Source organism: Ochotona princeps, chromosome 24 (assembly GCF_030435755.1).
Source record: "Ochotona princeps isolate mOchPri1 chromosome 24, mOchPri1.hap1, whole genome shotgun sequence".
NCBI classification, from domain to species: Eukaryota; Metazoa; Chordata; class Mammalia; order Lagomorpha; family Ochotonidae; genus Ochotona; species Ochotona princeps.
Window position 1 is genome coordinate 17634536 of NC_080855.1, and position 19942 is coordinate 17654477.

Sequence of the window (19942 nt, forward strand, 5' to 3'; positions counted from 1 at the left end):
GGCTTTGCACCATCCTCCACTGTTTTCCCAGGCCATAAGCAGGGAGCTGAATGGGAAGTGGAGCAGCTGGGACATGAACTCGCATCCATATGGGGTCTGGCACTTGTGAGGGGAGGATTCGCCAGTTAACCCATTGCACCAGCCCATCCAGTGTAAATTCTTGCAGTAAGCATCAGCATCTGTTATGTGCCAAAGCTGATGTTAGGTATCCATGCAGCACTACACAGAGAGAAGTTCTCTTGTATGTTTTATGCACATTGAGTCCCAGATTTTTGAACAGTGCTTAATTTTCTGCAGGCAAAATATTTTGTAAATTGCAGAGAACAAAAAAAGTCTCACATTAGTAAATATGAAAAAGGCATAATGTAACTGATTTTTCTGTGTATGAAACTAAAATGGTACAATTTTAGTCTTTCATGGAAGAGAAAAAAAACTTTAGCTTCATTAAAACTTTTACTCTTTTTTCTTCAGGATGAAGATATAACACTTCAGATAACTGAAAATGAGGACAATGAGGAAGATGACATGGTTGATATCATTTGGCGTCAGTTAATATCGAGCTGCCCTTGGCTTTCAGAGCTTGATGAAAGTGCAACTGAAGGAGTTATTAAGGTGTGGAGGAAGGTTGTTGATAGAATCTTCAGCCTGTACAAATTATCTTGCAGTGCATATTTCACTTTTCTGAAGCTCAATGCTGGCCAGGTAGGTAGCACAGTGTTCTAGGAAAAAAATATTTGAAATTTCTTTGCAAGAAATGTTTCAGATTTTTAAAAATATGACAACTTGTTCATTGTTTGCCTGTAGGTTCCTTTGGACGAGGATGACCCGAGACTCCACTTGAGTCACAGGGCGGAGCAGAGCACGGACGATGTGATCGTGATGGCCACGCTGCGGCTGCTCAGGCTGCTGGTGAAGCATGCGGGGGAGCTCCGGCAGTACCTCGAGCACGGCTTGGAAACGACACCCACGGCTCCGTGGAGAGGTGAGGGCCTAAATGAAGGTGGAATAAAATTGCTCCTGAGTGGCTTTCAAAACTAGAAGTTCCTTTATGTTCATTATTTGAATGTGTGAAAACATGGCTTTGTTAGCTTGCAAGGTGCCCTTGGCTTTGTGCTAACTCCAGTGAGCCCCCCCCCTCACAGGAAGGGGAGAGTGCATGGCAGCGGCTTTGTGGATACAATGTGAATTTTGGGGAGGTGAAAGTACATTTCAAAAGCCTTTGTATGCCCTGTGAGAAAATAAGCTGCCTTATTTATAAGGCATTCGTAGAAAACACTTTTCTTTAGATCAGGTTTGATTTACCAGTTTTAATTAAGGAATTGTTGTGTACGGCTCTTCACTACCATAGGAAGAAATTTGAAATCCTTCCACCTTGTGTAGGCACTGATGCTCGTCAGTGTTTTTCTTTTACATGTACTTTGCGGATAGTTTTTAATAACTTTAAAACATCTTTCTTTTCTTCATCTAAAGGAATTATTCCACAGCTCTTCTCACGCTTAAACCATCCGGAAGTGTATGTACGCCAAAGCATTTGCAACCTTCTTTGCCGTGTGGCTCAAGATTCCCCACATCTCATACTGTATCCTGCAATAGTGGGTACCATATCACTTAGTAGTGAATCCCAGGCTTCAGGTATGGAATATTAAAAGAGCCTCACTTTGTAGTGTAAGTTATTTTGTCGGTTTTTGTTAGATCAGTTTTTTTGCTTTTTGTTGCAGAGTCAGTGTAATTTATGGTTTGTTCAATTTGAATGATTACCATTTTTTGAGGGAAAAATTACTAAATATTTGTCTCATGGAAATATGCTTTGCGTGTTACCTTCAGTTTCTGTGCTAACTCACCAAGACTTAGAAGGATGGAATGACTCCCAGGTTAGCTTAGCTGAAACTAGCAGGTAATAATTAAGCTGTGTTCTGGACTCAGGTAGTGGGCCAAGTTATTTGATAGACTTTTGTTATCTTTCATTAGCATTTAATAATCTTCAGAGCTCAGCTTGGGAAAGATGAGAACAACTGTAATCCTTAGTCCATTTACCATGCGGAATATAGCTTGTTCTAAGTGCGTGCCTAGTGTCATGGCTATAATTTGTTTTTCCTAACTCAACATATATACGTGGGAGAAGTACTCACTTTCACTATTCTCCCATTTCATTGTAGGAAATAAATTTTCTTCTGCGATCCCTACCTTGCTTGGCAACATTCAAGGGGAAGAATTGCTGGCCTCTGAATGTGAAGGAGGAAGTCCTCCTGCGTCTCAGGAGAGCAATAAGGATGAGCCTAAAAGTGGACTGAATGAAGACCAGGCCATGATGCAGGATTGCTACAGCAAAATTGTTGATAAACTGTCCTCCGCAAACCCAACTATGGTGTTACAGGTATAACAAAACCAAACTCACACATTGTACAACAGTTTGTGTTGAAACTCACCCTTAAAGGTCTGAAAACAAAACTTACAGAAACTGTCAGGGTAATCTTATCTGAAAAATGAAAGATTTTAAGATTATCTTCTAGAGCTTTAGATAAACTTTATAGGAAAATGGGTTTTATTCTTGTCTATAATGGATAGAGCCATTCATCAGTGTTCCTGAATTGGACCTTGAGGAGGAAAAACCAAATCTAAACCTTGCCCCTGTAGCAGCCAGCGTGGGAAGCCTTGCCCCTGTGGCGCCCAGTGCGGGATGCTCTGTGTGCACTTTGGGAGTGAGCTGTGTGCTTCTCTGTGGCTGCAGGTGCAGATGCTTGTGGCCGAGCTGCGCAGGGTCACCGTTCTCTGGGATGAGCTCTGGCTGGGAGTCTTGCTGCAGCAGCATATGTACGTCCTGAGACGAATTCAGCAACTCGAGGATGAGGTGAAAAGGGTCCAGAGCAACAACACCTTGCGCAAGTATGTCTGTCTACACTCTACTCAGGAAATGCAGCTGCTTCCGCCTTGTAGATGTAACTGTTATCTCACTGTGTGTTTAGGCACAGTTCAGTGGCATTAAGTGCCTTTGCAGTGTTGTGTGCCCATTGCACAGCAAGCGGTAAGCAATAGATAATAAGGTAGATGATACAGTGATAACACTAGAGTTTGTAAGTGTTTTCAAGAATGTGATTCAGGGCCAGTGCTGTGGCATAGGAGTGCCAGCACTGATGGCATTCCATATGGGTGCTGCTTCAAATCCTGGGATTGATCTTCTGATCCAACTCCTTGCTATTGTACCTGGGAAGGCAGCAGAGAATGGTTCAAGTACTTGGCCTCCTTCACCCGCGTAGGAGACTTGGAGGAAGCTGCCAGCTCCTGGCTTTGACCTCGCCCAGGTTTGGCCGTTGTGGTCATGTGGAGTTTGTTTATGTTACATTGTTCACTTATGTGTGGGGACTGGGATTGATCTTCAGGAGCTAAGCTGTGAAGAGTGAAGCTGAGGTTAAGGTGGCGCGTCTGTCCGGCAGCAGGTGGTTGGGACTTCTGTGTTTTGGATACATCAGTGATCGGGCTCTAAATGTTGGTGTGCATGTTTCTGTTTGAATCTTTGCTCTCATATGTATTGATTAGGTATTTTTTATGTAATTTAATCCATTTGCATATTGAGGAACCAATTAACTGTTTTCCACAGTTACTGCATCATTTTGTGCATAATGTTCCGTTTTTCTCTGCTCCTTGCCAGTACTTCATTGTCTGGAGCCTGGAATACATCCAAGTGGGATGCAGACACTTTTTTGTTTGTTTGTTTCTCTTTCCTTTCTTCCTTTCTTGCTTGCTTTCTTTCTTTTTAGAGATCTATTTACATTTGGGAGATAGACTGATAGAGAGAAACGGAGACACCAGCTACCCATTGTTCACTCCTGGAATGACTAGGGCTGAAGCCGGGAGTTGGAAGCTCTGTCCGTGTCTTCTGCATAGGTGACGGGGGACCAAGTAGTTGGGCTGCTTTCCGAAGAGCATCAGCAGGGAGCTGGGTTGGGAATGGAGCAGCTGGGACTTGAACCAGCACTGTGATGTGGGAGCCTCCTTGCAGATATCTTAATTACTGTATCAGATGCCTGCTGCCGAATATCTTCTTTTGTGGGTATTGGTCACTTACGTATGTACTATGGAAAAGTTTAAATACAAGTTCTTTAAATTGGGTTGGTTAATGTAGGGATTCTATATATTCTGGGTACTACTTTCAGATACTTGCAAATATTTTATACTATGTGTGGGTTCTTTGTTTTTCTTGGCAGTAGTTTTATTCACACAAGTGTATTCATTTTTTAATATGTTTTTTTAAAGGTTTATTTAGTTTTATTGGAAAGGTAGATATACAGAGAGGAGAAGAGATGAGGAAGATCTTCCGTCTGAAGGTTTATGCCCCAAGTGAGCGCAGTGGTTGGAGCTGAGCCAATCTGAAGCCAGGAGACAGGAGCTTCTTCCGGGTCTCCCACGCGGGTGCGGGTCCCAAGGATTGGGCCGTCCTTGACTGCTGTTCCAGGCCACAAGTAGGGAACTGGATGGGAAGCAGGGCCGCCAGGATTAGAACCAGCGACCATATGGGATCCTGGCGCGTGCAAGGCGAGGAATTAATCACTATGCTATTGTGCCAGGCCCAAGTGTATTAATTTTAATGCTTATCTGTTCTTTAATACATATGGTTTTGTTACAAAATCTGGTCATAAAAGTTTTCTTGAAAAAGTTTATGCGGGCCTGGCCCAGTAGCCTAGCTGCTAAAGTCCTTGCCTCACACGCACTGGGATCCCATATGGGCGTTGTTTCTAATCCCGGGAGCCCTGCTTCCCATCCAGCTCGCTGCTTGTGGCCTGGGAAAGTAATCGAGGAGGGCCTAAGCCTTGAGACCCTCACTCGGGTGGGACACCCCGAGGGAGCTCCTGGCTCCTGGCTTTGGATCGGTGTAGCTCCAGCTGTTGCCACCGCTTGGGCTGTGAATCAGTGGACAGAAGATCTTCCTCTCTGTATGTCTGATTTTCCAATAAAAATAACTAGAAGCCTTCCTTTTAAAAAAAATATATGTATGTATATAAAATTTTAGAGCTTTACAGTTTTAGCTGTTAAACTTATGTCTTTGATCCCTTTTGAATTGGTTTTGCATGTGATGTATGGTCAGGTTTTGTTTTTTGCTTTTTCATGTGGATAGTCCACTTATTTGCCTGGTGATTGAAATAAAGCTTTTAAGTGTGTTCTGGCTTTGAAATTGCTCTGATAGTTCCTTTGCCAACATTTAGGTTTATTCTTTGGTACTGTTAGATTTTCTCTTTGATACTACTTGATTGCTACATGTAACTTGCTTTGTGTTTACAAACAATTTTAGTGTATGACTAGTTTCTGATTAAAACTGTTTTCCTGGTTAGAGAAGAGAAAATTGCGATCATGCGGGAGAAGCACACAGCCCTGATGAAGCCCATCGTGTTTGCTCTGGAGCATGTGAAGAGCATCACGGCGGCCCCTGCAGAGACGCCCCATGAGAAGTGGTTCCAGGATAACTACGGCGAAGCAATTGAGAATGCCCTGGAGAAGCTCAAGACGCCCGTGAACCCTGCCAAGCCAGGAAGCAGCTGGATTCCGTTTAAAGAGGTACACGGTGCTCGGGGGTGCCCCTGCCAGGGGACACTCTGAGCACAACTTGAAACGCACGTACCAATAATAAGGAGAGTTCCTTGCTCGAAACCTCAGAGAAGGTTTTGGTAAACCCATAAGGCAGCTGTGACCAGTTGCCTATAAGAAAAAAAAGAGATTTGTTTTGAGAATTGGTACCTGCTCTTTGATAGGTGACAGGTTCCCATCAGTGAAGAATATGTTGTGGGAAATCAGCCCAGGAAGCTCAGGCCTTGAGCTAACATTTTTTTTTTCCTGCTGTATTCTCTTGAAATAGAAATCTGTGCCTATTTTGTTTCTCTACAGAGAAGCTTTTAGTATTTCTAATTAAAAATATTCAGGTGTAACAACATTCATTTTTGTGAGTTACTGTTTTGAAATCGGTGCTGATGAGTCAGACTATTGAGGATTCTGGTTTTTTTGTGTTGATTCTCAGTCATTGCATGGTTTATTTGCTCTTCATCTTTCGTTTTTTTTTTTTTTTTAATTTGTTTTTTTTTTCTTTTTTTTATTAAATTTATTCATTAATTACATTGTGTTGTAATTACATAGAATCTGGTCTTCATCTTTCATTTCAGCAACACAGTTAGTGGAGTTGGGGGCTGGGAATCTTTATTACTGTGTGTCTTTTTCTTGGTTTTGTTTCTCTATTGCTGCTGATGGTGTCACTGATGTGTTACAGCTTTCATAGCCAATAACTGCTAATTGTAAATTGCTAAATTCATGGAGCATAGTGCAAGGAACGATCATGAAGGATAGAGTTCCTTATGTGTGACCTAAGATTTGTCACTTAGCAGAAACCTCAGTTTTTTCCTGTGCTGAGCCCAGGTTACCTGCCTTTTTTTTTTTATCTCCCCCTCAGTAAAACAAGAAACCCAGAGGAAGGGGCAAGAGGAGGTTTTATTGTGTGTGTGTGTGTGTGTGTGTCTGTGTGTGTATAATAAATCATTAACACTTTATCATGATTCTGTACTTTAAAAAAAAGTTTATGTATTGGAAAGACAATGTCACAAAAAGGGAGAGAAATCTTCCATCTGCTGTTTTATTCCCCAGATACTTGCCAAAAACCAAGGCCTGGATCAGGCGCAAGCTATAAGTCAGGAAGTTGTCCCTGTGTCACATGGCAAGGTGCTGGGGTTGGGAGAAGGACCTGAGCTGTGATCTGCTCACTTCCAAGTGCACGTTCGTAGGAAGCTCGGCTTGGAGTTGGAGCCAGACTCTTGTCCTTGGCAGTCATCCCATGGGGCAACTAAAGCTGCTGTGCTGTAGCACACCTATCTGTGTCCCTCTTCCTATTAGTTGTTGTGCAACTAACAATGTAAAAATAAAGCTAGTTAAAGAATAGCATTATGGACACTCTGTTTGTACCCCACTAATTCCATCTTCTCCAGAACTATTGTTCTCAATTTGGAAGTAATTATCTACTTAAAAAAAAGTTGTGTATCAGTGCACTTCTGAGTGATAGTGTCTGTTTTTAAGCTGTATGTGAATGAGATAAGTGTACGTGTTTTTCCTACTTTCATGTTCTATATCATTTTTTAAGGATTCATCTGCATTGTTTGTAGGCAAACATTGATTCACTGTGTGAAAGTACTACATTTTGTTCTTGCTGGGAGTGAATACTTGGGTTATTTAACATTTGCTCTTTTCTCTTTTTATGAACAAAGATTGTTTTACCTTTCTTCACTGAAAGAACATAAAGTTCATTGATGCAGGTGCAGATAATTCAGTTAGCTGCAGGCAGGAGCATAGCTGTACATAGAGTGTTGACCGGAATAGATTGTGTTGTTTTTGCATGCTTAAAGTGCTCAGAGAACTAAACTGTGATTCTGTTAAAAAATACTCTCCGTGAAGTGGTTAAAGTGCTAGTTGGGAGACCTTTATTCCTTCCGAGAGTTCAAGTTCCCTTACTGAGTTCAAGTCCTGGCTCCACTGCCAGGCTCATGGTTGATGGCTGCCTCTCTGTCTCCAGCCTTATGGGAAGCCTAGATAGAGGTCCCAGTTTATGACAGTGGTATGGCTTTAAGTTCTAAAAATGTTCTCTCTGCTTTTTTTTTCCTTGTTTTTTTTTTTGGTATTACTGCTTTAAGTGTCTTAGAGATCCACCTAACTTCTTCAATGTGGCAAGACTAGGTTGAGCCTCAGTTTTTCTTGTAATTTAATGTTAATAACTTTGCCAGTGGCTTTTTGTGGGTGTATCTACTTGCCAATTGATTGCTGCTGATGTCTTGCTGTATTGCAAAGACTGAACTGAATATTTTGGCATTATTCAGGCATACATGTTGCAACCATGCAAAATGAATTTGTAAAAAGGCCCTAAGTTCTGAGCACAGCAGCAGTTTCCTTCTGTTTCTTGGGGTTTCATTACCTGTTTGAACAGAGGAAGAGGTTGGACGGGTTGTCACAATGTGGAAGTTGCTAGAGCGTATTACCATGCCAGTGTTGAGCTGGTGGTAGGGGATGTAGGGAGCCTCAGATATCTGAGGTTTTCAATTCACTTTTATGCCAAAATGAATGTCCTGTTCATAATGAACGCTTTGTATTTTCACTCGTCCGTGAATATAGATAATGCTGAGTTTGCAACAGAGAGCACAGAAGCGTGCAAGTTACATCTTGCGTCTTGAAGAAATCAGTCCATGGTTGGCTGCCATGACCAACACTGAAATTGCCCTTCCGGGGGAAGTCTCAGCGAGGGACACTGTCACAATCCACAGTGTGGGTGGAACCATTACAATTTTACCAACTAAGACCAAGCCCAAGAAGCTCCTGTTTCTAGGATCTGATGGGAAGAGCTATCCTTATCTTTTCAAAGGTAAGGTTTGAAGCTTCATTTTGGGGAAGGAAATGCTTGTTTCAGTTGCTTTTCTGTATTTCAAGTCCTGGGCGGTGACTGGGTCATCTGTGGAGAGTTTTCTTTTTCCTCCCTTCCCTTGTGTGTGAACCAGCAGAACAGCTGAGTTATGGCTGCTAATGCCAGTGCCTTGGCTAGAGTCTGTCCACGTGCTTTGCTGTGCAATTGTTAGTTGGAAAGACAGACTCATAGTAGCATGCTCTTGGTCTGATGTGGTGGCATACTCTGGCAGTTTCTATTTAAAAAAAAAAAAATTTCTTTTTTTAATATAGGACTGGAGGATTTACATCTGGATGAGAGAATAATGCAGTTCTTATCTATTGTGAATACCATGTTTGCTACTATTAATCGTCAAGAAACACCTCGTTTCCATGCTCGACACTATTCTGTAACACCGCTAGGAACTCGATCAGGCTTGATTCAGTGGGTGGATGGAGCCACACCCTTATTTGGTCTTTACAAGCGATGGCAACAGCGAGAAGCTGCCTTACAAGCACAAAAGGTTGACTAACATTTAAATGTTTACTTCTGTGTGAATGTTCTAAGTACTGTGTATTAATCAGCCTGCTCTCTGCTTGTGAAGCAGACCTAGGCTTACTAGGACATTTTTGAGTGACAGTAAGGATTAACACAGATTTGTTTTTTTGAAAGGCACTGTGTCAGGGTGAGAAAGAAAGGAAGGGGAGAGACAGACACACACAATATCTTGCACCCACTGGTCCATTCCCTAGATGGAAAGGAGCCCAAGCACCTGAGCCATCTTCTGTGGCTTTCCCTGGGACATTATAAGGAAGCCCGGTTGAGCCCCTGACCTGGGATTTACTGGCACCCCCATAGGAGATGTTGATTGGTGTCACAAGTGGTAGCTAAGCCTGCTTGTATCACAACAGCAGCCCCCAAAATAAAATTTTAAGACACAAACACAATAGTGTGGGGTAAATTTAATTCTGATGGGGAGAGTTTATTGTTGATCCTTAGTAGTTTAACACTGCACATCTTAATGTTTTTATTGGCCTTGTGAGAATGTTTTCTGTTGAATTTTGGTGAAAAAAGGGAGGACAAACTTGAATCTAGAGTTAATATCTATGACATCCTATTTTGTACCTGTGAAGTTTATACTTTGATTTAAACGAGGTGTTTAATGAATAATTCATTTTAGTCAAGTATCAGAATTAGCACTGAATGCTAAGGATATTACTATAAACTATATATAATCTCAACCTCAAGATTCCATATCTGGCTAAACACTTCTGCTTAGAGTAAAACATGAATTTGAAAGGAATAAGGTTCTAAAAGTAGACAGGTCCTATAGAGAGAGAGACAGGCAGAACTCTCCCACCCACTGGTTCACTCTTCAAGTGCCCATAATGGCCAGACCAGAGCTTGAACTTGGGAACTCAATCTGGATCTTTCATTTGGATAGCAGAGACTTAACTGAGCCACCACATGCTGCCTTCCCAGGTGTGGGGTGGCAGGAAGCTGGGATAGGCTGCAGAATTAGGACTCTGACCGCTGGGGGTGTGGCCCCAGACTGCTGTGTCAGACAACTGCCTCAGAATAATTATTAAAGGGCAGATTATTGATAGGCTTAAGGAAAGGGGGTCTATTAATTTTTGCAATTTCTAAATTTTTGTTAATTTTAGGTGAATTGAGGTTTGTGCATAAGTGAGTTATGAATTACAGTGTTTACACTGAGCCATAGGGAAGATCCTGACTTGAGTGTTGTGTTTTGAACCTCAGGAATATTTATTGGCTGATTATTTTAATGGAGTGCAGTGGTGCCAGCATAAAAGGAAGACACACAGAATATATTAAACATTCATAATCCAGGGGTGGTGTGATGGCAAACAGGTTAGGTCGCTGCCTGCAGTGCTGGCATCCTGGGTGGGCACTGGTTGAGTACCGGTTTTTCCTCTTCTCCTTCTCTGCTGATGCTTCTGGGAAAACGGTAGAAGATAGTCCTTGGTATCCTGGTACCCACGTGGAGGACCCAGAAGAAGCTCCTGGCTTCGGGCTGGCCCAGCTCTGGTTGTTGGAGCCATTAGGGGAAGGAAGCAGTGTGTGAACTCTGTCCTCTGCTTTCTCTCTCCTTTTAATCCCTCAACTAAATGGACAAATCTTAAAAGAAATAGTTATACATAAGAATGAGCTATTTTGCATGAAATTTGGTTTGTTGATAATGCTGTTGAAAAATCAGTTATTAATTTACATTCAAAAAATTTTAGAAATAAAATTGATTTTTTTTTTCAAAATTATTTTTAAAGGCCCAAGATTCCTACCAGACTCCTCAAAATCCTGGAATTGTACCCCGTCCTAGTGAACTTTATTACAGTAAAATTGGTCCTGCCTTGAAAGCCGTTGGACTTAGCTTGGATGTGTCCCGTCGAGATTGGCCTCTTCATGTAATGAAAGCAGTACTAGAAGAGTTAATGGAGGCCACACCCCCAAATCTTCTCGCCAAAGAGCTTTGGTCATCCTGCACAACACCTGATGAGTGGTGGAGAGTTACTCAGGTATGGAATTTGTTTTGGGCGATAATCACTGTGAGAGTTTATCTTACTTGCTGCCTTCCTGTCTATCTGGTTTGTCCTTTTCCTCCTTGTCCGTCCAGATTTGGTTGTTTGAGACGTGTATTTGAGTTGTCTGTTACAGTGGAAGGCATGGGTGTGGTTGTGTCTGAGGACAAGATGGAGGTGGCTGTGGCTCAGATTCAAAGGTTTAGGAAGGGAAAACCTTAGGAGGCTGAGGAGAAGCGGTGTGTAGCCCCTGGGCGAGCACCCATGGGAAACTCGAGGGATAGGGGATAGGACTGCCAAGTCTCGTAAATTTTAGGACATCAAGTCTGAATTGGAGGGGATATTGTTAATGGTGGATAACTTGTTCTCTTCACCACTTCTTCTGTAGTCTTATGCGAGATCTACTGCCGTCATGTCTATGGTTGGATATATAATTGGCCTTGGAGACAGACATTTGGATAACGTTCTCATAGATATGACGACTGGAGAAGTTGTCCACATAGATTACAATGTTTGCTTTGAGAAAGGTAAAAAAAAAAAACGAGTGAACTTGTATATTTATAAGGATCAAATTTTTTTTGGTGAAAGGGCAAAAAAAAAACCACTTTATGTTTCCTAAGGTAAAAGCCTCAGAGTTCCTGAGAAAGTCCCTTTCCGAATGACACAGAATATTGCAACAGCACTGGGTGTAACTGGAGTCGAAGGTGTTTTTCGGCTTTCCTGTGAGCAGGTACGCCCTTCTACCTCGTAGTCTCTGTAAATGAACAAAAATGTGTAACAGAAGTCACACTGGGAGCAGGAAATCTGTGATCACTTACTCAAAATTCTTCTGAAAATAGGTGCTACACATTATGCGACGGGGCCGAGAGACACTGCTGACCTTGCTGGAAGCGTTTGTGTATGACCCACTGGTGGACTGGACAGCCGGAGGCGAGGCCGGGTTTGCGGGTGCTGTGTACGGCGGCGGTGGCCAGCAGGCCGAGAGCAAGCAGAGCAAGAGGGAGATGGAGCGGGAGGTCACGCGCAGCCTCTTCTCCTCCCGAGTGGCCGAGATCAAGGTGAAGGCCTGCGATTGTCGGTGAAAGAACTAGTCCTCTGTGTTGTGCGGACTGTGATGTACAGTGTTGGAAAGAAACAGTGGAATATGGCAGTTGGATATCTTTGTTGTTGGGCTATATTCATAGACAAAGACAACTGGTAAAAACTCAAATTTGGGGGAGTGTTTTAGTGTAAATGTAACTTCAGGATATTGACATGTGTTTGCCAGTGATGGTTAGGTATTCTTCAATTGGACTCATGTCTGGTAGCCTGTAATGCTGACCTTGTGTGTGGTTTGGTAGTAAACACAGGATGTGTTGGAATTGAATCAGCTGCTTTATGGCTGTGTGAACTTGAGCACAGTAGTTAACCTTTCTCACATGTGGTTCGTGCTCTTACCCCTTCCTGCTTTTGCTGAGATTTAAATAGGATAATGTGTGCCACGTGTCCTCTCTAACGTGGCTATTCTGACAGACATCATTGTGTCTCACGGTTCACCTTCTAAGGATCTTCCTATCCACGATGTTGTTTCACAGGTAAACTGGTTTAAGAATAGAGATGAGATGGTGGTTGTGCTTCCCAAGCTGGACAGTAGCTTAGATGAATACCTAAGCTTGCAAGAACAACTGACAGAAGTGGAGAAGCTGCAGGGCAAACTGCTGGAAGAAATCGAGTTTCTAGAAGGAGCTGAAGGAGTGGATCATCCTTCACATACTCTGCAACACAGGTGATAGCACTGTGATTCCTTTCCATACTTGCCTTTAGGAAGAATTTAAGATGTTATAAATGTCTACATGAATTAATGTGGCAGCTTGTGTATAAGTGTTAAGAATAATTCACTTAAATTTTCTTTTTATATTGAAATTCAATGTGTAACTGATTTATTATAGAAGATAGGATGTGGGCCTTAGACCACTGAGCTTGGATTTGTTTTTCTCGCTGAAGTTGTAACTGAGTCTTATTCAAATTGTTGAGCTTTAAAAATCATTGAATAGGATGATCTGACTGACTGATCTTACTTAGGCAGGTGCTCAGAAAAAGCTGGTGGGACATGCGTGTGCCAGGTATCCTGTGAGACTCTCAGACTGCAGTCTAACCTTCCAGGAGCTCAAAACTTGACAGAAGTGATAAGGTTTTCACTGAAAATGGCAGAATTACAGTCAGTGAAAACAAAGATTTAATGGCATTTGAGCAGGGCTGTTAGGATTGGAAAAAGGAACTAACTGAAGGTCCTAGTATGAACAAGTCAATCTAAGCCACTAATGTATGCAGAAGAAAGAAAATTAAATGAGCTTTGGATTTTTGTTTGTTCCCCTGGATTAGGTATTCTGAACATACTCAGCTACAGACTCAGCAGAGAGCAGTTCAGGAAGCGATCCAGGTGAAGCTGAATGAGTTTGAACAGTGGATAACACAGTATCAAGCTGCGTTCAGCAACTTAGAAGCAACCCAGCTGGCAAGTTTGCTTCAGGAGATAAGCACACAAATGGATCTTGGTATGGCTTGGCTTATTTAGATTCATTTGTGAGCGTGTGTGCTGTGCGGCTGTGTATCTTGTGCTTGGCTTTCTTGTTTGTTCTCCCCGTTCTGCAGTTGCCGTTGACTTGAAATGGCCTCATTGTGATTCCTACTGTCTTTCATCCAAAGGTCCCCCAAGCTATGTGCCTGCGACAGCCTTTCTTCAGAACGCTGGCCAGGCCCACTTGATTAGCCAATGTGAGCAGCTGGAGGGCGAGGTCAGTGCTCTTCTGCAGCAGAGGCGTTCTGTGCTCCGGGGCTGTCTGGAGCAGCTGCATCACTACGCAACTGTGGCCCTGCAGTATCCCAAGGCCATATTTCAGAAACACCGGGTCGAACAGTGGAAAGCCTGGATGGAAGAGCTCATCTGCAACACCACGGTGGAGCGCTGTCAGGAACTCTACAGGAAGTAAGCCGAGAGCTCTGACTCCTTATTTCACTGGGCGGAAACCAAGTTGTGTTTGACTTGTCAATTACATTTGTGTGTTACTTTCCTTTTTTTTTTTTTTAAGATTTATTTATTTTTATTACAAAGTCAGATATACAGAGAGGAGGAGAGATAGAGAGGAAGATCTTCTGTCCGATGATTCACTCCTCAAGTGAGCCGCAATGGCCGGTGCTGCGCCGATCCGAAGCCAGGAGCCAGGAACTTCCTTCCGGGTCTCCCATGTGGGTGCAGGGTCCCAAGGCCTTGGGCCGTCCTCGACTGCTTTCCCAGGCTACAAGCAGGGAGCTGGATGGGAAGTGGAGCTGCCGGAATTAGAACCGGCGCCCATATGGGATGCCGGCGTGTTCAAGGCGAGGACTTTATCTGCTAGGCCATTGTGCTGGGCCCATGTGTTACTTTTCCAAAGGGAATGTTGATAGGTTTGATTTGGGTGGAATCACCTTTGGGTGTAAGATTTGAGCTCATGTTTCCTCTCTTAAATGCAGTGTTTCCCCATCTAGGTGAAATACATCCCAGTGTCAGGGTCAGGGTTAGCGTAAGGAGAGCTAGGAAGCTGTTGATCCCATCACTTGTCAACAAGTCATGTTGGGAATCTATCTCTGAGGTGCTTCACTGTTACCCGCAACATGTGTGAGCACCGAAATGCAGTGTTTCTCTTGGGATTTAGTAAAGGTTGAACTTTACTTACAAGTTGTGGTGCACACAAATCTCTTTTGTTATAGATATGAAATTCAGTATGCCCCCCAGCCGCCTGCGACAGTTTGTCAATTCATCACAGCCACTGAAATGACACTGCAGCGGTATGCAGCGGACATAAACAGCAGACTTATCAGACAGGTGGAACGCTTGAAGCAAGAAGCTGTTACGGTGTCAGTGTGTGAAGATCAGTTGAAAGAAATTGAACGTTGCATTAAAGTTTTCCTTCATGAGAATGGGGAGGAAGGATCCTTGAGTCTAGCAAGTGTTATTATTTCTGCGCTTTGTACCCTGACCAGGTTAGTTGGGTAACTCATGGGTTGTTTCATTGGGTTAGACCATTGACGCTTATTGAGCCTTCATCTGTCTTAAACTGTCCTTAGTTTTGCCTAGAATTATAGCTGCTTTTTTTTCAGATTTTTGAAATATCCTCACTGTCTGAGCATCCGTCTCAGTTTCACTTGCGCGATGCTGTCTCCTATAGGCGTAACCTGATGATGGAAGGTGCAGCTTCGAGTGCTGGAGAGCAGCTGGTTGACCTGACTTCTCGAGATGGAGCCTGGTTCCTGGAGGAACTCTGCAGCATGAGTGGGAATGTCACCTGCTTGGTCCAGTTACTGAAGCAGTGCCACCTGGTGCCCCAGGACTTGGACATCCCAGACCCCGTCGACGCCTCTGAAGCTGTTCACTTGGCCAATGGCGTATACACTTCACTTCAGGTAAGCACTATCAGTTCCTGTTGTAGATAGGCAGTCCTGCCTGTAGTCCAGAACGACAGTATGGCATCCTCTCTTTAACACTGCCTAAAGTGAGTATCACTGTGGGGTTTGTAGCAATAGTGTGTGAGTTTGTTACCAATTTATGGCACTGATTCTTTAAATTAGTAACTCAGCAGTAAAATATGTTTCTCACACATTATAGGAATTGAACTCAAATTTCCGGCAAATCATATTTCCAGAAGCACTGAGGTGCTTGATGAAAGGGGAGTACACGTTGGAAAGCATGCTTCAGGAGCTGGACAGTCTCATCGAGCAGACGGCCGATGGCGTTTCCCTGCAGACGCTCGTGGAATCTCTGCAGGCCTATTTGAGAAATGCAGCTATGGGACTCGAGGAAGAAACGCATGCTCAGTACATTGATGTCGCTAGGTAAGTGCCAGCTGTGCCCCATTTCCTGTGACAGATGGGCAAAAAATGGGCAGACAGGTGATGACCCCATCTCCTTCACTGTGTGTGATAATTATCTGTTCTTGGTCAGTCTTGTTCAAATGCTATTATTTAGTTTTATTTGTGTTGAGAGAATGCTCTGCCATTTAATAATTCACTCTGCAGATACTATGATATCAGGCTGGGAGCAGGGTATTTAATTTATATTTCTAGTTATTTTAAAGCAAGGTTTTCGTTGCATTTTTGAGTAATACAGAAAGTCTGTTTTGCCGAAAATGACAGAAATTTTTAATGTTATTTGCATTCAAAAAGCTCTTTTCTCGTTTTTGTTGTTTTATTCATATAATAAGAAAAACTGCCATAAAAACATAAATAAGTATCAACCCGAAGATTATTTAGATTATGTACAAAGCAACTTCTTTCATCACTTTCGTTATCTTAAAAGTTAGATGCTTAGGGCCTGGCGCGGTTGCCTAGTACATAAGGTCCTTGTAGGCACCGTATGAGCGCCGATTCTAATCTCAGCAGCCTTGCTTCCCATCCAGCTCCCTGCTTGTGGCCTGGGAAAACAGTAGAGGATGGGCCAAAGCCTTGGGACCCTGCACCCATGTGGGAGACCTGAAAGAAGCTCCTGGCTTCAGATGGGCTCAGCTCCACTGTTGTGGGCACTATGGGAGTGAGCCAGCGGATAGAAAAATCTTCCTCTCTGTCTCTCCTCCTCTCTGTGTATTTGACTTTGCAATAAAAATAATCTTAAAAAAGTTAGATGCTTAGTTTAAATTTACTTTTTTTTTTTTAAAGAATTATTTATTTTATTACAAAGTCAGATATATAGAGAGGAGGAGAGACAGAGAGGAAGATCTTCCGTCCAATGATTCACTCCCCAAGTGAGCTGCATCCTCAACTGCTTTCCCAGGCCACAAGCAGGGAGCTGGATGGGAAGTGGAGCTGTAGGGATTAGAACCGGCGCCCATATGGGATCCCGGGGCGTTCAAGGCGAGGACTTTAGCCGCTAGGCCATGCCGCCGGGCCCAAAATTTACTCTTTCGTATATAATTTTATCTTCTCACAATGTCTTTTGTAGATGCCCCTTCTCATACACAGGTGTGTTTATTGTGTGTGTTGGGTGACACGCTTCATTCCTGGCTCTGAGACAGCCTGTCTGTCTGGTTGTAGAGAACTGTGTGTGCTTCAGTAGCACAAATACTGAAATGTTTTAGAGAAACGTTTCTTGGCAAGAAAACTTTTCAAGCCGTATAGCACGGCGGGTCAGGGTAAAGCCGGGAGCTTCATCTTGGTCTCCTCCTCCAAGGGTAGCTGGGGCCCAAGGACTTGAACCATCTTTTGTGACTTTTTCCAGACCATTAGCAAGGAGCAGGATTGGAAGTGGAGCAGGTGGAACTCAAACCAGCATGGTGCCGCTGCAGCTTCACTCATGAAGCCACAATTCTTGCCCCATAGTTTTATTTTTTATATAAAAATGTTTAGAAATATTGCCTAGAGTATTACTTTGCTTGGTCATTAGGAATTCTACAGTCTACATAGAGGTACCTGGGTTTGAACTCTGGCTCCTGGCCGTAGCTTCTTGCTAATGCAGACCCTAGGAGATGTCTGTGGTGGCTCTAGCAATTGAGTCTCTGCCACATGTGTAGAAGACGTGGATTCAGTTTCCTGGTTGTTACAATCGACTTTTGGGGGAGACAACCAATGTGGGTAGCTCTTTTCCAGTCCAGTATCTAAATCTCACAAAAACGAAAGCAGGAAAATGAAGAATTAGTTCTTAGGTATATAAATAATTTTAAGTTAATGATAATATGAGGCTGGACTTATGAATATTCTGCATTCAGATATGTATTTTTCAACAAGCAACATGCAAAAAAATGAGCAGTACTTCACATTACTGTCTCTGATGGACTTTACAGTGTGGCTGTGATATGAACAGACTGACAGCTTGCTAGTTCCAGCAGCTTTAAGATTGTGCAATTCTGGGAGAATCAAGATGGCGGAATAGGGGGTTGTATAGTAACTCTGTAATGGGGACTATCATTCAGATGTGAAGATACAATGCACTGTGCATCTCTACTTCCAGACCAAAGATGGACTCCCAAAGAAACTGTTGATTATGTCTTGACAATAGGAAGCTGGATTCTGTCATTGTCCATGCCTACAATGATGGACATATGACTGTCTATGAAGAACTATGCTATAGTAATAATATAAGGGAACTTGGTGAGGAGGGAGGGGTTTGAGGAGGGAGTAAGGAAAATCCAAGGGCCTATGGAACTGTATCATAAAATAATAATAATAATAATAATAAGAAGAAGATACTGAAAAAAAATTGTGCCATTCTGGGTATGCTTCACGGTGGTGTTTGCAGTATTTCATATTCTGTTAAAATTGAGGATAATATTTTTCAGTTATTAAAATTTGTTTTCATTACTTCAAGCTTTATATGAAGTTTGAAGTAATTTTGATTCATTGGAACTATTGGAATTTATATAGATTTATGTATACTGTTTTAGATATGAAATAGCATTTTCTCACAGTATTCTTTCTAGACTTCCCGTTCCTGTCAGGCAGCATTCTGTCCTGTGTTCTCCCCAGGTGCATTGCCAGTGAGCCTTTCACGCCCTTTTCTTTCCCCCTAGAATACTGCATGCTCAATATGGGGAATTAATCCAGCCCAGGAATGGTTCTGTCGATGAAACGCCGAAAATGTCAGCAGGCCAGATGCTTTTGGTGGCATTTGATGGCATGTTTGCCCAAGTGGAGACTGCTTTTGGCTTACTGGTTGAAAAGGTAAGTATTAATTTGGTTTTATGAATAATGTCTTGTGCCGTAAGGTAAAATAGTTGTATAGTGTGTGAAGAATGGAGAAATGAGCTTTAGGTTTCTTTTCTTTTCTTCTATATAGTTAAACAAGATGGAAATTCCTGTAGCTTGGCGAAAGATTGACATCATAAGGGAAGCCCGAAGTACCCAAGTTAATTTTTTTGATGATAATAACCACCGGCAGGTGCTAGAAGAAATTTTCTTTCTAAAAAGACTGCAGACAATTAAGGAGTTCTTTAAGCTCTGTGGTACATTTTCGAAAACGTTGTCAGGTAACAATTTATTTAAATGTTAGGGATAGTTGTGTGGTACTTTGGCAAAGGCTGGGTGGAGTAGGCTTAATTGTATTCATGAAGAGTAAGTGTTGTAAGCATTATCACCATTTCTTGCATAAAATACTTGAAGAAAACATTTTTCTTCTTTAGGATCAAGTTCATTGGAAGATCAGAATACTGTGAATGGACCTGTACAGATGGTCAACGTGAAAGCGCTTTTTAGAAATTCGTGTTTCAGTGAAGACCAGATGGCCAAGCCTATCAAAGCGTTCACAGCTGACTTCGTGAGGCAGCTCTTGATAGGACTGCCCAACCAAGCCCTTGGACTCACACTGTGCAGTTTTATCAGCGCTCTGGGTGTAGACATCATTGCTCAAGTAGAAGCAAAGGATTTTGGTGCTGAAAGCAAAGTGTCTGTGGATGATCTGTGTAAGAAGGCGGTGGAGCACAATATCCAGATTGGGAAATTCTCTCAGTTGGTCATGAACAGGGCCACTGTGCTGGCCAGTTCCTATGATACTGCCTGGAAGAAGCATGACTTGGTGCGCAGGCTGGAGACCAGCATTTCTTCCTGTAAGACAAGTCTACAGCGGGTTCAGCTGCATATTGCCATGTTTCAGGTAAGTGTTTTGCTTCAGAGTATGTTTTTGTTCGTATAGGGAGATTGAGGAACTGAAAAAATTGAATCAGTCTGAAACAATCTGAGAGAAGCTCCCCACACTGTGTGAATCCGGAGTAAACCCACCTTTCAGTTCTTCCTTGTTTCCTTTTGTGCAGGCAGTCATTTTATGTTTACAGTTTGTGTTCTTTGAATGGTTCCCTCATAGCTGCATTGCAGTATTGTTTGTAAATTAGTTTTCAATGGTTGAATTTATTCCCTGTGTAATTAGGCTTCCTGTATCGTTGAACTCAGGTAAGGTTATTTCTAGTCATTTTTGTTTGGTGCTTTAATAAGGATGAACAGAATTAGCTGTAATTTCTAGAAGTTGTTTTCTTCTTGATTATTTGTTGTCTGTAGGACAGTGTGTAAACCT

General features: G+C 42.6%; 1 protein-coding gene across 3 annotated transcripts in view; it reads left to right on the top strand.

The window, feature by feature from the left end:
* SMG1 (SMG1 nonsense mediated mRNA decay associated PI3K related kinase) overlaps nucleotides 1-19942 on the top strand; it is a 98532-nt gene that overhangs the window by 63880 nt on the left and 14710 nt on the right. For all 3 annotated transcript variants that reach the window (XM_004586788.3, XM_058680777.1, XM_058680778.1), the window contains 21 exons: nucleotides 472-702; nucleotides 805-982; nucleotides 1471-1632; nucleotides 2157-2374; nucleotides 2729-2883; nucleotides 5325-5547; nucleotides 8134-8380; nucleotides 8692-8921; nucleotides 10684-10932; nucleotides 11324-11462; nucleotides 11556-11665; nucleotides 11775-11993; nucleotides 12510-12700; nucleotides 13297-13469; nucleotides 13621-13900; nucleotides 14662-14934; nucleotides 15120-15354; nucleotides 15557-15783; nucleotides 18450-18600; nucleotides 18716-18905; nucleotides 19059-19528. In XM_004586788.3, the coding sequence (XP_004586845.2) occupies nucleotides 472-702; nucleotides 805-982; nucleotides 1471-1632; nucleotides 2157-2374; nucleotides 2729-2883; nucleotides 5325-5547; nucleotides 8134-8380; nucleotides 8692-8921; nucleotides 10684-10932; nucleotides 11324-11462; nucleotides 11556-11665; nucleotides 11775-11993; nucleotides 12510-12700; nucleotides 13297-13469; nucleotides 13621-13900; nucleotides 14662-14934; nucleotides 15120-15354; nucleotides 15557-15783; nucleotides 18450-18600; nucleotides 18716-18905; nucleotides 19059-19528 (4551 nt within the window). The remainder of the gene's footprint in view (nucleotides 1-471; nucleotides 703-804; nucleotides 983-1470; nucleotides 1633-2156; nucleotides 2375-2728; nucleotides 2884-5324; nucleotides 5548-8133; nucleotides 8381-8691; nucleotides 8922-10683; nucleotides 10933-11323; nucleotides 11463-11555; nucleotides 11666-11774; nucleotides 11994-12509; nucleotides 12701-13296; nucleotides 13470-13620; nucleotides 13901-14661; nucleotides 14935-15119; nucleotides 15355-15556; nucleotides 15784-18449; nucleotides 18601-18715; nucleotides 18906-19058; nucleotides 19529-19942) is intronic.